The following is a 16,040-nucleotide window of genomic DNA, read 5'->3' as shown; positions in this document are numbered from 1 at the left end:
TGCAGAAGACATGAAGAAGATTAGTGGGTCCTTAAATGGTAAATTCTTATGGTCATGTGTAAATAGTTGATGAAATAGAGTCACCTGTTCTGTAATAAAGAAACTTCTTTGCATTGGCGTAGACCTAAAGTCCAGTTCTCAAACCACTGCTGTTTTATACTGCCAGTGTCAATGTCTTTGTGCATTGCTGATATGGATGCACATTAACACCCACATTGTGATAACGTGTTCAAGCCCTAATGAAATAGTGAGAAGTAACTTTTGGTGCAAATTTGTCTAGTGTCCCCAGTAGTTATGCGAGTCTAGTTGCTCAAGATTACATCTGGCTCTTGGCCTTTTTAGTGGACCAACATTTTCTTTTCATTTCTTTTATTTGGATAACCTTTCTATCTTTGTTCTCATCCACGAGTGTTTCCTTTTCTTCTTCTTTTTCATACAATATTTGGCAAGGCTTCTGGGGCTTGATCACCAGGTGAAAAAGGATGAAGGGGCGAGAGGAGACAAGATTTAGGGCCATGAATAAGATTAAAGAAGCACAATAAGAGACTTGTGGAGCACATTGTTTTCCTTTAAAAGGATAATTCTTAAAAGTGTTCTGACTTGAAGCTGACATTCAGAATATGGAACATGACCAAAGTTGGAATTGCTCAAGGCATACCAATAAATGACAGTGGCGTAGGCAGTCTCATGGAAGGAATTCAGAAGCAGAATCTAATAAGGAAAATCTTCAGCCATCATTGATGTGTAATTATTTGGAGCTGTGCCAGTATACATCCAGCAGGAAGCTCCCTACACCAAAAGAAGAATAAGTAATAAAATAGGGTTGAAGTCCCCCCTCTGCCTCCCAAGAGACCTTGATTTTACAGAAATGGATTAGCCATATGATGTACAGTGTATTTAAAAGGCATCTTCCAGATCAATGACTAGAAGTCTCCTTAGGGCTTAGCTAGACATGACACTGTATTTGCCTTTTATGTGCATGTTTTTAAAGCTGCAAGTAGAATTAGCAGGAAGGGAGGATTTAACCCTGCTGTGATCCAGAGGAAAATCCCTCCCCTACAGGTGCAGTTTGCATTGGGGAAAATTCCCTGTTGGCAACCACTTAAGAAGAAAATTTTTCTTCTGGAGTTCAGCAGGAGTGGGGAATGGATTAATTTCCCCCTCCACATCTACAATCCTGAGAATTATCATCAGGGGAAAAAGCTGATTCTATTTGCATTTTTCTTTTGAAATACAAAGATATATTAAACATCACGTCTAGTTTGGCCCTTAGACAAAACACTACTATCTGTGATATCAAGAACACTTAGGTCACACTTTCTTTCTTTAAGTCACTCAGACGTGTGCCATATCCAAATCATATGCCCCTCTTTAAATGATGTTGCTCATTCATTGATAAACTTTGATGAAATAATTCCATGCTGGGAATCTACCTGCACAATCACCTTTATGTAAATAGTATTGGTGTCTGGTTTCTTGCTTATGATGCATGGATATTGAGGGTATATCTACAGTATGTACTTGCATGGGATTTATGCATTGCACAGCATCCTCGGGCAATGCCTGCTGTGGCTCCATTTACAAACACACCCCGCCCTCAGCAACTAAGCAGACACCATTTTATTTCCTCACAGTGTTCCCAATGTAGCATCACTCTGGAGCATGGTGGAGAATTAAAACATGTATGCGATGCCTTTCCATTAAAAAAAATATGTCCAAGGCATTTCCCATGGCAATATTTCTGTACCTAAGGGAAATTCAAGAGTTTTCCAATATAGAATTCATTCACTGCTGTTTTGACTGCATTTCCCCCTGCCAAAATTATTATTATTATTATTTTAATTTTCCTATGGCATTGCATCAATGCAGGAGTGGTCATTAGCTGCATTTTAATGAATAAGAGCACAACCCACGGTGCTCCATGGTTTCAACTTCTTTGGAGACCATGAGCTCCCCCTCCCCTGTGCTGAAAGGGTATCTATCCAGCCTTTGTAAAAAGAAAGGGGACAAAAATAATCACAACTATTCCCTACCCTCCTTCTCCCAGCACCTGGATGCAATTTGAACCTTTGGGAAAGCTAGAGCCTCTAAAACCTCAGATGGTGCTAAGCTTTTATTCTGAATCCACAACTGAATGAAATGAAAACTGAGATTTGGCCCAGAGGCTTAATTAAATATGAGCCAATCGTCTGTTTTCTTGCCATAGAGCTCTGGCTTCCAGCAAAACATCTGGAGGGGAAAAGCTATTACTGGATGGATCAGAGAGGAAGGAAGGTGCAGTGTGTGCACTCTCATTAAGTCTCTCTGCTTTTTCATCTGAACATCAAACTTAATTCCAAGCTGAAGGAACAAAACCATCAAGCACTGTGGCTGCTGTGTGACCTCCATGCACTCATTTTTTTTTAAAAAAAAAAGGCTATGCTTTCAAAGGCCATCCAAAGCAGCTTACAGTGGAGAAAAAAAATTGTAATGGTGGAAAATCAATATGATATAAAAAAGAATAAAACCCATTCGGATTCTCTGTAACATAATCCACTCCAGCCTCAATCCAGCAAATTCCCCAAGAGAAGGCCAATTGAAACGAATAGGTCTTTAATACTTTCTAAAGACCCTTAAGTGTAAACACCAACTACAAATCTACTGGGAGGGAGTTCAAAAGTTGTGGGAGCACCATGACGAAAACTCTCTCTCTGATGGCCACCCACCTCACAGACCCAAGGGGTGGACACAAGAGAAAGGCCTCCTATTGAGACCTTGTTGTGTGGGCAGGATGGCACAGATGCAGGTGGTCCAATAAATAAGCCAGGTCCAATGATTGAAACTACCTTGTCCCAGAAATGCACTGGAAGCCAGTGTAGCTATATAACAGAGGTGGTGTTGGAGCTCAGCGAGCTTTTCACCCTTTAGTTTTTATTTGCAAGCATGTAGACCATCTGGGTCATAGCCCTCACAGGCATGTGGAGCTGTGTAGAGTTGGCGTAGCCATTTCATGGATGTTACCTGAGCAGTTGTATCTTCAGCTGGCCATTGAAGCTGAAACTAGTGCCGTGTGTTACAGGGTAAGGAGATTTCAGAAGCTGGTTAGTGTTTCCTTAAGGAAAAGAGGCCCCACGCCTCAAGGTTTCTGACATGGGTGCTGTTTCCCCCTTAATCCTAGGCGCTTTGAGGCCACTGCTGATCACTCTTGAAGAGTGCAAGAAATGTGTTCCGCTCAGTCACACGTTACTGGGACTTGACATATTCCAGGGGTGAGCCATGACATGGAAATCCGTTCCCAGGAAAAGCACTGGTGAGCTCGAGCTTAAGCTAGGCTGTAGCTAAACTGTTGTGGTGGCTGTTTCAGTTTCTTACCAGCCCTTCTCCCTAAGGTCCCTAGGAAAGTTGCCACAATTTGAAAATGCAATATTAAAAATAGTTTCCAGTTACAGTCACAAGAATAGACTGGGTCTTAAAAATATATATCTCAGGTGCCTAAGGGCAGGGCAAAGAAGCGCATCATCATCACATGTCAGAAACTACATAATGGAAGTGCCAGGTTGTGTGGAAGGAATTCTGCAGCTTAGGGGCTGCCATAGAGAATGCCTTCTCCTGTGCTGCCGCATCTGCCACCCACAAACCTCTGAGGAAAGTGAAGGTATCAAGAGCGGATAGAGAAAGCAATTTGCTATTTGGTTAAAAAATCATCACAGGGCAGCTGTAAATGTGTGAACATAGGAAGCTGTCGTATATCAAGCCATTTATCTCGGTGTGGTCGTCACAGGCTAGCAGTCGCTCTCTAAGATTTCAGGCAGGCCTCTCTTCCAGCCCTGCCTAGATGCTCTAGCACTGGACTGTGGTCCCTTCCCTTAGGGCAGAGCCAGTCATCCATAATGTCCAGCCATTGGGGAAAGTTTGCTCTTCTGTATTTTCATTTAGACATGTAGGCATGGTAGTGCCCACCTTATTGAGTGTCCCTAATGCTACCAGCTATCCCATGGTGAGTTTGTGGCCCCAAAGAGCAAACGCTTGTTCTTTGCTGCCTCAGAGAGCAAGAACAGAACTAATGGGCTTGAGGTAACGGGGGGTGGGGGTGGGGTAGATGTCAGTTGAGTATTAGGAGAATATTCTTCTTAACTGTACAAGCAATTCAGCAACAGCACTAACTACCTGGGCTCTTCCTCGCTGGAGTCTTCAAGCAGAGACTGGGCACACTCTAGTGCTGGATCTCCTACACTGAGCAGGGGCTTCGCATATAAGGACCCCTCCAGTGGTTCTAAAGAGTCAGCTCTAAGTTCTTGTGACAAAAGCACGCTGCCATTTGTCAGCTCAAAGCACAGTGGATGTGCGGTGAATATGGACTGGCGATCTGTTTTCTAATGGCAGGATATCAACATCCTAAAAGTCATCAGTGAAATCAGAGCCAACAGCTGTGTTTGTTCTTTCCACGATCTTGCTAGGGCAGGGTTTTGATCTGGCTAGGACAAGAAACCTTGCTGTATACACACACGTGTGTGTGCATGTCAACACCCTTCAGATTATTTTTAGTCTCTTAACACTAAAAAAAGAAGAAGTGCTATTTGTAAAGCCACATTTGAGACTTGTTAATGGTTGTCCTTGGTTGTAGTGATCTGCTCTTGTATGTCATGAAAGAGATCTCTTGTCAAGCTGCTCTTTGAGTGAAAGGTTGGTCTAGAAAGGCAAATGGGGCACTGCCCCACAATTTTCAGTTTATGCTTAACCTACCTATCTTATTACTTACAAACATTCTATAGGGGTGGGGGAGGTAACCCTGACTGTCAGCTTCCTCTTCCTTAATTTCAGGTGTCATCTGCACTATACATTTAAAAGAGTATTATACCACTTTAAACAGCCACGGCTTCCCCCAAAGGATCCTGGGAAGTGTAGTTTGTTAAGGGTGCTGAGAGTTGTTCAGAGTCCCCTGTTCCCCTCACAGAGCTACAGTTCTCAGTTAATCCTTCTTTTCAGGAAAATCTGGGAATGAACCCCTGTCAGTAGAAGAGGGATCTCCAAGCAAGTCTCAGCAACCTTAACAAAATACACTTCCCATGATTCACTGGGGGAAGGCTTCACTGTTTAAAGTGGTATGGCAATGCTGTAAATGTATAACATAGGTTGGAGACAAAACGAGAAGTAGTTGGCTCTGCCCAGGGGTGCCAACCTGAATAAAATATGGGGGGCAGGTAAGCCCTGCCCTGCATAATTAGTCACATGATGCAGTGCACATACACCATTTGAATGGCAATGCCCATCAACTTTTGGGGAGTGCCCCCTCAAATATTTCATTGGGAGGGCGAAGACCCCTTGGCCCTGGCTCCTGTGGCTCTGCCTGTGATTGGCTCTGGCTCTGATTCTATGTACCATTGGCCTCTCTTCTGTCTACCCTACCAATCCCAATGGGCCACAACTGCCACTGGGTTCTTTACAGACAGATTCAAAACCAGATGGATGATCTTGCTTGCCATACTTGGCCATTGGGTTTTCACAGAGCAATGCCAACTGCTTATACCCTGAGAGGGTTAGGGGCCTGAGGGCAAGAGCCCAACGTTCTCCAAGTGTTCTGGTTTCCTAGCTGTGCTTTGTGGATTAACACTGCACGAATTCTGCTGATGTTTTTAAATACGAGTAGAAGGAGCTGAAGCTGAAAGCTGGTTACTTCAGCTCTGGCCTTTGAGTTCCGTATTCATCAGAAACCTCTCCAACATAACAGGCTATTGCATGCCTTTCAAGTTTCTATGAATATCTTTTATGGGGTGTGTGTGTGTGTGTGTGTGTGTGTGAGAGAGAGAGAGAGAGAGAGAGAGAGAGAGAGCGCTGATAGAATATTATGTATTAATAATTGTATCGAAGGCACCTCCCAAGGCTGACTTCTATCCCAAAAGGAGATTAAATTTTATCTCCACTGTGTATTTTTCTCCTTTCAGATCTGAAAAGATCAGCTGGAAATGTGGCGCGGTAACCATTGTTAATGGCGCATGAAGAGAAGAAAGACAGATTTTACTGTTTGGCTATATTTGCTGGGAGTTTCCAATTAAATATTTCCACTGCCGGTTCAGACGCTTATCTGTCTTTGAAAGAGGACAAAGACAGAGTTGTTTCACCTGCAGCTTGTGTACATAGCCATGGGCGGCTCTTGTTATGTCACTTGCAAACTATTTCCTTCCTCTTTTGTGTATTGATGACAGAGCAGATTCCTGTTCAGGTAAACTGAGCCTTCTGTTCACACACAACTTCAAAGAAGGTTATGTTTCAAAGGCAAGCACAGTGGGGCCGGATGGGGTGGGGGAGAAGAGGTCCAGGCAGCCCCCTGTGTGCTGTGTGGGACAGAAACACTTATCAATATGGAAGATTGAAAAGTGGAGGTGAGCTGGATGCCTAAGATCCTTCAAACACATCTCCACAAATTTGCAGTAAGGGAAGCAAAGCTGAGCTGACGTCTGATGCAAATAGGCATATAAAAGCTGCCTTAAACCACCGCTGCTTCTAGCTCAGTCTGCACCTGTGACCCAGCCAGAAATGGGCAGTGGTCAGGATCAGGGAACAAAGGGAGCTGTGGTCCTGCACTATCCGGGAAGCCAGAAGTTCCCACCTTGCTCTACATAGTTGGGCTGCAGCAGTTCAGGATTTCAGGCAGGAGCTTCTCCCAGCCCTAGCTGGCGATATTGGGAGTTGAGCCTGGGAACATTTGCATGCAATGTGTCTGCTCTGTTGCTGAGTCACTCAGGGCCCTTCCCTGTGGAGTTCTTTCTGTATCTGCCTGTAGCCGCTGTCTGTATCAGTTGCCCATCCTGAAACTCTTGTGGGCATAGGCAAAGCTGCAGGAAGGGATTTGCCTGGAAAGCAGGCGGATTTCACTAGCAAAGCTAATGTTGCACTTCACCAGTTTCAGCTGAGTGTCAAGAAGTCACACAGCATATATGCTACTGATCTTCGTTTGGTGGGTTGGGACCCCACAAGCTGTGCTTTGGGGCAGTCTAGGTTTGAGCACACCAGAGGTGCCAACACCCATTTCTTTTGGCAAAAAGGTGGCAAAAGAGGGTTAAGCTAGGGTTGCCATATTTCAAACAGTGAAAATTCAGACAGAAAAGCTGTTGAGTGTTGTTGAGCTTTTTGGAGGGGGCAAAGCTGTTCTGAGGCTGCCATATGTGCAGAGAATTATGGACGTATCGTATCCATAGTTAAGCAGAAAAAGGGGGGTCTGAAGGGAGAGAGAAGGAGAAAAAGAATGCAGATTTATTTCTGTTGCATTCTTGTAGCTTTGGATGTTGTGGTTCTACATCTTGTTTTTTTATTTGATTTGTTGAGTGGCACGCAAACAGATAAATACAAGGAGGAAAAAGCCTATGTTGGGCTGTATCCAACAAAGTTTTTCTATTCCTGCAAAAACTTCTACTTGTGCAACATGCCTTCTCTCTCTCCTTTACTCACACACTCCACACTCCTTCTCCAAATTTGCTCCAGAGGATTGGCGAAAACCCTTAAACAGATTTAGGGGCACGGGGAGAAGAGAGGGTGGGGATGTTCCATCACGTAAGCGGAAGCCCTTGTGCGGACAGGACAAGTTCATTGGTACAATCCATTCTAAATAGTGAAAAGTGGGTCCCATGTAGGAGGTGAGGTTAATGGCAGCTCTTGCCAGAGCCTGGAAAAGTTGAGAACTATGGGAAAAGATACTGTTTGGGATACAGTGTTCACACACTACTTAGGTGGCAAAGTACAAGTGTGAGAATGTTTGCATGAATGTCTCCTTCAGAGATTTCTCTGCAAGATTTATTTGGACAGAAATGAAGACAGGGCCCAATAAGTGAGCATGTATATCTTTACCAGCCTTCTGCAAGCTCATGCTCTCCAGGTGCCTTGGACTACAGTTCCCATCATCCTTTACTATTAGGCATGCTTACTGGGAGTTGGAATCCAACAACACTAGGAGGGCCACAAGTTGCCCATCCTTAAGGTGTCCCATAGGCAGTAGCTGCCCCACAGCACTGCTCGCAGTCTCCTCTGAACACCCAGAGTCTGCACAATTGTCATACTTCCTCCCCTTGTGGTACAATATTTTTCATTCCCCAGTTTTCTTCTTTTTTCCTCTTCCCACTCAGGAGATCTTTTGTGTATTCTCTCATTATTGCTGATATTTACAACTTAGAAACAAAATGAATTACTGCATAAGGTGCCAATATCTCTTACAATAAACCGGTGAAATCCTGTTTTCAATTTGGCAAGGTCTTTTTGGACGCATCCAGATTTTCATAATTTTTGTAGCAAGTCTGCAAATGGAAGACCACTCGGCAAGTTTGGAGCAGAAGTACAGTCCTCTCTCCTGTATTGAGCTTGAGGGAAACCCACTGAGTTGGTGGTCCTTGTGTCAATTATAAAATTGCCTCCCCATTCTTAGAACAATTTTTCTACTGTAAAACAACAACACTTTCCCCCTATATTAAGGTCTAAATAAAAGTTTGATCAAGTAAATATGCATGATGGTTTCACAAATTGGACAGGCAGGCCATCAGAAGCATAGAGGAAGAGGCATTCAGCATTCAGTTCAGAGGATGCATGCATGGTATTTAAGTAGGGAAGGCAGGAGGAAACAAGTCACCCTAGAGAGCCACATTACCTGAACCCACTCCTCTGTCAATGCATCAGAATGCAGCCTTTATTTTTTTATTTTCTGCGGGGTTAATTCTTACCAGTTACATTTCTATACTACTTTTCCAGAACATTAATCCCCAAAGTGTAATGAACAAGAAGGGGCCATATAAAACAGGAAATCGAAAGATTACTAACAGAAAACTCCCAACATCATCTCTCAACAGGAAATAGCTAAAGCTCACTAGCAGAAAATCTCAACAGTTGAGTCCCCAAGGAGCCTTTTGGGTTGTATGAGCAGAAGGCAAGCTCTCACAATGAATCTTCCCCTTCTTTTCCTTTCCCCTGTAGCCCCATGTACCCCTGCCCCCTAAAAGTCTCTCCAGAGAGTCTGGGGACCCTACCAAACATTGCGGGCTTTGTCATATGAGACTGCAGTGGGTGGAAGGAATTACCCAAAACAGGGTAGAGGAATCTTGCATCAGTAGAGCATAAATTTCTGAGTTTGGTTAATTCCTCCTGTGTCCCCCTGCAGCCTCATATGATACAGCCCACAATGTTTGGTAGGTCCCCCAGATCCTGGCTTAGATTTGACCCTTGGGGTCCCTTCCAACTCTATATTTCTATGATCCTCCGGAGAGACTTTTCAAAGGGTAAAGGGGGACTGGAGAGGAAAGGAATGATCCATTGGGTGAGCTTGCCTTCCATAGAAACATCCAAAGCTGCCTTATTACTGAATCAGACCATTGGTCCATCTAAACTTGCTGGCAGCAGCTCTCCAGGGTTTCAGACCATAGGCGCCGACTCCATGGGGCTTGAGGGGGCCCGAGCCCCCTCAAAAATTCATTTGGGGGGGCTCCGCCCCCCAATAATCTCCGGCACCCCTCCAGCAGAGCGCCACAGCCACCCCTCCCCCAGCCCAAAATGCACAGGGTCGGGCTGCATGCCTCCTGCCCTCCCTCCCGAGCAAAAGCTCCACCCAATTTCCTTCGGAGCTGATTAATAGGCGCAGCACGCTCTCCCCTATTCGCTCACGAGGAGGTGGCGCCACTTTATTTGCATATTCATGAGCTTATTTATTATTCATGAGCTTTCCCGGGGCCCCCCAATATTTTTTATAAGTCCGCGTCCCTGTTTCAGACAGGAGATGTTTGCAGTCCAGTAACACTGGGGATTTCACCTTGTAACTTCTGGATGTAAAGCAGATGTTGCACCATTGAGCTATGGCTCAGGGAAGAAGAAGAAGAAGAAGAAGAAGAAGAAGAAGAAGAAGAAGGACATCAGTCATTAAAAACTTCTCTAAACAGGGCTGCCTTCACATGTCTTCTAAAAGTCCAATAGTTGTTTATTTCCTTGACACCTGATGGAAGGGCGTTCCGCAGGGCGGGTGCCACTACTGAGAAGGCCCTCTGCCTGGTTCCCTGTAACTTGGCTTCTCACAGCAAGGGAATCGCCAGAAGGCCCTCAGCGCTGGACCTCAGTGTCCGGGCTGAACGATGGGGGTGGAGATGCTCCTTCAGGTATACTGGGCTGAGGCCATTTAGGGCTTTAAAGGTCAGCACCAACGCTTTGAATTGTACTCAGAAAAGTACTGAATTTAACCCAAAGATAGGTTCACTGAAGTCCAAAAAGACTCCACTGTTGTCTTCCTCGTACAGATCATAGAGGAAAGTCTGGGTAACACAGAATATCTAATCCTCTGTCTGTGAAATATACCATTGCTGAGTCAGTGACACCGAGCTCATAAAACACTTGGAGCCTGGCGTAACCTCCACCCCTTCATGCAATACCTGGTGGATGAGCAGGTATGATTCATGTGACTTGTTCATTCATTCCAGTGGGAGCTAGCCTTCACAGCAGCGCTTTGAGGTCTCGCCTTCTGGTGTGGAAATGTGCAAAATTCTAGTGAGGTTCACTTTTAAGGAGGTGTTTGATAGCATGAAGCTGTGATGCTGCTCATGCATCCTCCATGGCAAGGAGCCGCAAATTACTTGTAATGTTGTGCTAATGATGGCTTGAAGCCTGAGGTTGCATGAGAACATGCAGAGCCTGATTTGAACGGCCATTATTCTGTATCACCCTATATAATGCCATAGAATTAAAGCTGAAATGACCAAAGGCCAAAGCTTGGGTGTTAACATGGCAATTATTCTGCAGTCCTCTGTCACACTCTCACCTCTTTCCCTTCCTTTTCCCAGCTACTGTCAAGCCATGTGAATAAGAACCTGTAATCTGTTTGAGAGCTCAACACCCAGTTCCCTTTGAGCTGTTGTGAAAATGGGAGTTTGCTCAATCCTTTCGATTAATGAGTTCCTTTTCACACGTGAAGGCTAGACAGGAGGGCGAGGAAGTTCACCATTTGTCTTCCTGAAGAGGAGACTGTGACTGTTCGTGGTCGATGGTAGATCGTGTTGCTACCTAATTTTGGCCAGGATTCTATGGCTTTAACAGAGGTGTACCAAGCAGAATTCAATGGATCAAGTATATTGCTGGTATGAGATACACCAATGGGGAACTGAATTTTATGTGTTCAGTTTGGGTGTATTTATGATTTATTTTACAGTTTTGTAAACCGCTTTTAGGACCATGTGGTAGCAAAGTAAACTATAAGCTTATTAGGACGTTTACATGTCTTCACCTGCTGAATCTCTTGCCTGTCGGGCAGTTGTTAAAGGCACAAGGACCCTGCCCAAATAAAAGGTTCTTGGAATTTTCTTGGAATTTTCCCACTTTCCTCTTACCATGAGCATTGCTACAGTGATACAGGCAGGCATGTGTGGTACTGACACTTAAGCACTGACACATTAATAGGTCATTCTTCCCCCACCCCCGTTATAATGTGTCACACATATGCATCATAGCTCTGATGCAATTAAGTGAAATGCAGCAATGGAAACCTTGATTCTCCTCTGGAATAAGTTAGGTCACATAGGGTTGCCGTATTTTAAGGAGCACAAAAGAGGACATATTTGTCGACATCTACTTTTAACTATGGATCGCTATGACGACTTTCATTTTACATACCCATGTATGCACTCTGGACATGTATATATTCTGGACTCTGCCATAAGCCCCCCTGCCACAGCTAACTCTCATCAGGAGCTTCAGTTCTGATCTGAGATCAGAACTAGCAAAAAAAGGACAGCCCTTCATCATCTGTGCTCTCATATCTGCTTCACAGCCTCTTCTCCCCTATCACACTGTCTGAAGCTGATCCACCCATAACCACAGCCACCCTGACTGGGCAATGATTAGGAAATGATGTCCATGGCCCAGTGCTCCATTTTCCTTATTTGCTAGCCATTTGTCCAGACCAGAGCCCCATGGCTGTTTCCCACATCAACTATTTCTTTTTTTGTGTGGGTTTTTTTTTGGACTTGGAGATAATATCTTTGCTGGACAAAGAATGTTGTTTGAAGTGTTCCTGTTTCTGCAATTGTATTGAGCAGATTACCTCTGTGTTGGAAAATTTTCAGTGCATGACATGACCATTTGGGCCACTTTCCTCCTCTTCCTTGCATAGGGGCACAGCCTCAGGCAGTTTGAATTGCTCTTGTCCTTTCCTGCTCAGTCGTTCAGCTGTACATGAGCTCTTATTACTGATACTTCTGCACCCTCCTTTTCAGTGCAGTATCTTGTTATGACTGGTGAAGGAGAGGAATTGATTTGCTACAGCTGTGCAGCTTGTCTGTAATTATGATAAAACTGTAACACAATTACAGAACATCACTGAGCATTTCTTTTGTTGTTGTTCCTGTTCTTCCTTTTGTTTACCAAAGGAAGGGGGAGAAGGAAGAATGCACAGCCCACTGACAATTTATGTACACATATATGCATAAAGGTAACCACAGATGGAAGCTAGAAAGAAGAGAAATACAGTGGACCCCCGGGTTACGTTACCTTCAGGTAACGTAATCTTTGGGTTGTGGAAGTGAGTTTGCCGCTCGTGCATGTGCAGAAGCGCTCCTCCGGTTACGAAATTTTCAGGATACGGCCAGGCCTCCAGAACGGATCCCATTCGTAACCGGAGGTACCACTGTACTGATAACAGTTTCTGAACAAACTGAACAAAAACAATATATAATTTGAAAAGAAAAGAACAGTGAGGTTTTGTCTTTTAGGTTAAGCCTTGATAAGAACAGAGTTAAGTATCCATCTAAAGCATGCAGAGAAAAGCTCCCTCAGAACTCCGCAGCCAATCAGCACACATGTTACCTCAGTGAAGATCATGCCAATCTAAATGGTTGCTTAGCAACACCATCACCACTCCCTTGGATAGTTGACTGACACTGGAACTAAAATTAACCCTTTCTGTTACAAATTGAATGATCCCTGCTGTTACACTTTCAACAACAAAGAATTATTCAGTATCGAGGCATTGACGTATGTGGCTAGGCCTGCTGTGGTTTGCTACAGTTTTCCTGTAGTTTTGCTGTGGTGGTGGTTGTTTTAAAAGAGGATAATTGGATAAGCCTGGATGTTTTGTAGTAGATGAGTGCACAACCTGCAAGGATTTATTTTTCATTTCAAAACTAATGAAATTTGACAAAAATATGAATACTCATGGAATGATGCGGGCAGACAAGATGGGAGCTGCGTCTCCCACCAGTCACAAATGAACTTACTAAAGAGTTCCGGGGACCTGCGACACTCATGTGACTCAGGTCCATGTACCAACTGCAATAAAGCTCAAGTGGCCACACAAACCAGAAAGTTTCCCATGGCCCCAGCTATAAGGCTTGATGAACAAGAACTTCTCCCCTCTGAATTGGCATAGTGTCAATGTGGAACTGAGTTTATTAGAAAGTATGTCTAGGGAACTTGGGAGCCATCCCTTAGGGCAGGGTGGGGGAAATATAATTAAACCCCAAACCCTATAATTATTCATACAGTGAAATGGCACACCTAGAGGAAGAACCTCCCAGGAGATCTGTGCATTTAAGAACTATTTTCAGGATTAGGTTGCACCATCTCATTTCCTCTTTTCCTACGTTTGCAAGCTTGCTCTTCCTTCAAAGTGATCCCAGGTGGTCTCTATCCAGGCTGTGTTCAGGGCCATACACATTGATCTGCAGCGTAGAGCTGTTTCATGTGCCTATAGACATGCACATGAACTTAAGAAAATCAAGCCTGCTTGCTCAAGCCAATGACCCAGCTAGTCCAGCAGTCTGTTCTGACAGATGACACTCACAGATACAACACAGAGTTTCTGGGCCTTCTTAGTGTACAGAAACAAACATTCACTCTGGGCTAGAAGCATCTGAGAATTTAACGTTGTCTATGTCTCTGCCCTCTCTTTCCCTAGGTCGTCCAGGGCCTAGTAATTGGGAGATTGACAAGTCGTTATTCCGAGTGGACTCTGCTCATGTTGTGCGTCCTTGTCTTCTGCGGAGTGGGTGTTGGTATGGTAAGGTACCAGACATGCATACATTGCCTGATTAGGCTGTGCTTTTGAATACTCTACACTAGATGCTATGCAAGTGAACATATGAAAAGTATTGTGTTTGACATAATCTGGGAGTTTTGTCTGTTGTGTTATATTAGTGGTGGTCCATTCACACTTTTTTCAATTTTTCCCCATGTGTGTTTGTGTTATGACCAAAAGCTCTACCAGGCTTCCATATCAACAGTCTGCTTCCTGTCATGGTCCAACTAGGACAAACCAGGGGGGGATGATTTAAGCCATTACTTCCTCCTGGAATTTTTAAAATGTTTGCAAGTTAAAGGATGCTTGGAATGGAGTTTCCCAAATCTTTCCAGAATGTCCTGGGTTCAGAGAAAATATAAAAGCCAACATTTTTTTTAAAAAAAGTATAATCAAACTTCTGCTGTTTGCGTTACATTGTCCAGAAGGACAAAAAAGACATCTAACCACACTATTTTAATTCAATATCGTTGATCCTCCAAACCATCATTTGGAAGATGGGAATGTACTGCAGACTCAAGAGTTCCCCTTTCAGATTCCCCCTTCATTTCCAGGTGCAATAGTGGCAGAAAATTATGGTTGCCCTCAGTGCTGGATTTACGTATAAGCTAAACAAGCTATAGCTTAGGGCCCCACTCTCTTGGGGGCCCCTAAAAAATGTAAAGGGGAAAAAAACCTGGATGTACATTTCCAAAATATAAGATAAGAAACAAATAAAATAAAACCTACATACAGTTAGAGCTTAATAATTATTTCACTATTAATATACTTCTTAATTGTATTTCACTGTTAATATACTTCTCCTTAATTGTATTTCAGTTCAACAATTACTTTGATAAAATACATATTTTGTTATGTACAACTGGCTTTAGATACCTATTAGGTCCATAAATTACCATATAGCATATATTCAACACAAAAAACAGCAATAATTTGTTGTTGACAAAGGACAGCTGGAAATATAAAGGGCCCCATTACCTTCAGTAGCTTAGGGCCTCATCAAACCTAAATCCGGCCCTGGTTACCCTGGCAACTATGGTTGCAAACTCTGCTTCCAATCATGGTTTGAATATTACCACTAACCATGTGTTTGAAAACTCATGAGGCCACCACCTGGCTCTGGTCAGTGGCTGGAAACAGGAACATGCTTTCTTTGGTTCCATGACTGCAGGTAGGCAGTAGATGTTAACCCTTGCTTACCTGATTTGGCTATTGCAGCAATCTATTTGGATGCTGCACAACTTGGAAACAGAGTTGGGCTGCAAAAGAGGATGGGGCTCCTGCGCTTTTAACAGTTGCCATGCAAGTGATACCTGCTGAAATGCCACCTTTTACGCAACTTTTAAAGGGGCAGGACCTCTCTCTTCTTTTTCAACTGGTCATGCTAATCACAGCATGTTACCTCTATGGTGGAGCGCCCAAACCGAGCCCAAACCGGTTTCTGCCAGCAGCACCTAGGATCTCTGTTATCAACTTGGTTCAGAGATTACAATCATTGTTTCCACAAGGCTCTGCTCACTGCCGCAGAGGCCTTAAAGGGCCCAGAGATGCCTTCCCATGAAAACTATTGATAGGAAACTACAGCTGCGGTGCTGTTTGCAAGGGAAAAAAGCTTTATAATCAAGGACCTGCCAAGAAAATGTCCCATCTCTGGGGGCGGTTTATGTGCTGGGAGGAAAAAGCGATCTTGACGCAACTTGGCCAGAGCTTCAGGAATATCCCTGTCTGAACTAAGTGTGCAGTTTATATATCTGCTGACATAAAAACAATTTTATGAGCTCTGCAGCTCTTTTAGGAGGAGGACATTTAACAAAGATCTCCAGTTACAACCCCAACCCAAACTAATCACTTCCTTTCAGTGGCCTCCAAAATATGTGGAGCTGAAATTAACAGAGAGGCCAGCTGCACTGAAAAGAATCCCAGCAAAGGTTTAGGGTAGCAGATGAAGGAAAAAATAATGGGAAATAGAGAGCAGTAATGAACAGGGTACTCCAAATCAGCCAGAGTTCAGCCTCATTGCCTTCCAAACCAG

The 16,040-nt window shown here is 43.9% G+C and overlaps 1 protein-coding gene across 1 annotated transcript in view; it reads left to right on the top strand.

The window, feature by feature from the left end:
• Positions 1–16,040, top strand: part of SLC67A1 (solute carrier family 67 member 1) — an 80,977-nt gene that overhangs the window by 56,730 nt on the left and 8,207 nt on the right. The window contains exon 9 of the mRNA XM_082194560.1: positions 13,889–13,990. Within this exon, the coding sequence (XP_082050686.1) occupies positions 13,889–13,990 (102 nt within the window). The remainder of the gene's footprint in view (positions 1–13,888; positions 13,991–16,040) is intronic.

The sequence above is a fragment of the Podarcis vaucheri genome (genome assembly GCF_965113315.1).
Source record: "Podarcis vaucheri genome assembly, chromosome: 1".
Taxonomy (NCBI): Eukaryota; Metazoa; Chordata; class Lepidosauria; order Squamata; family Lacertidae; genus Podarcis; species Podarcis vaucheri.
Note: the sequence above shows the minus strand (reverse complement) of the source record. Positions and strands in the feature narration are given on the sequence as shown.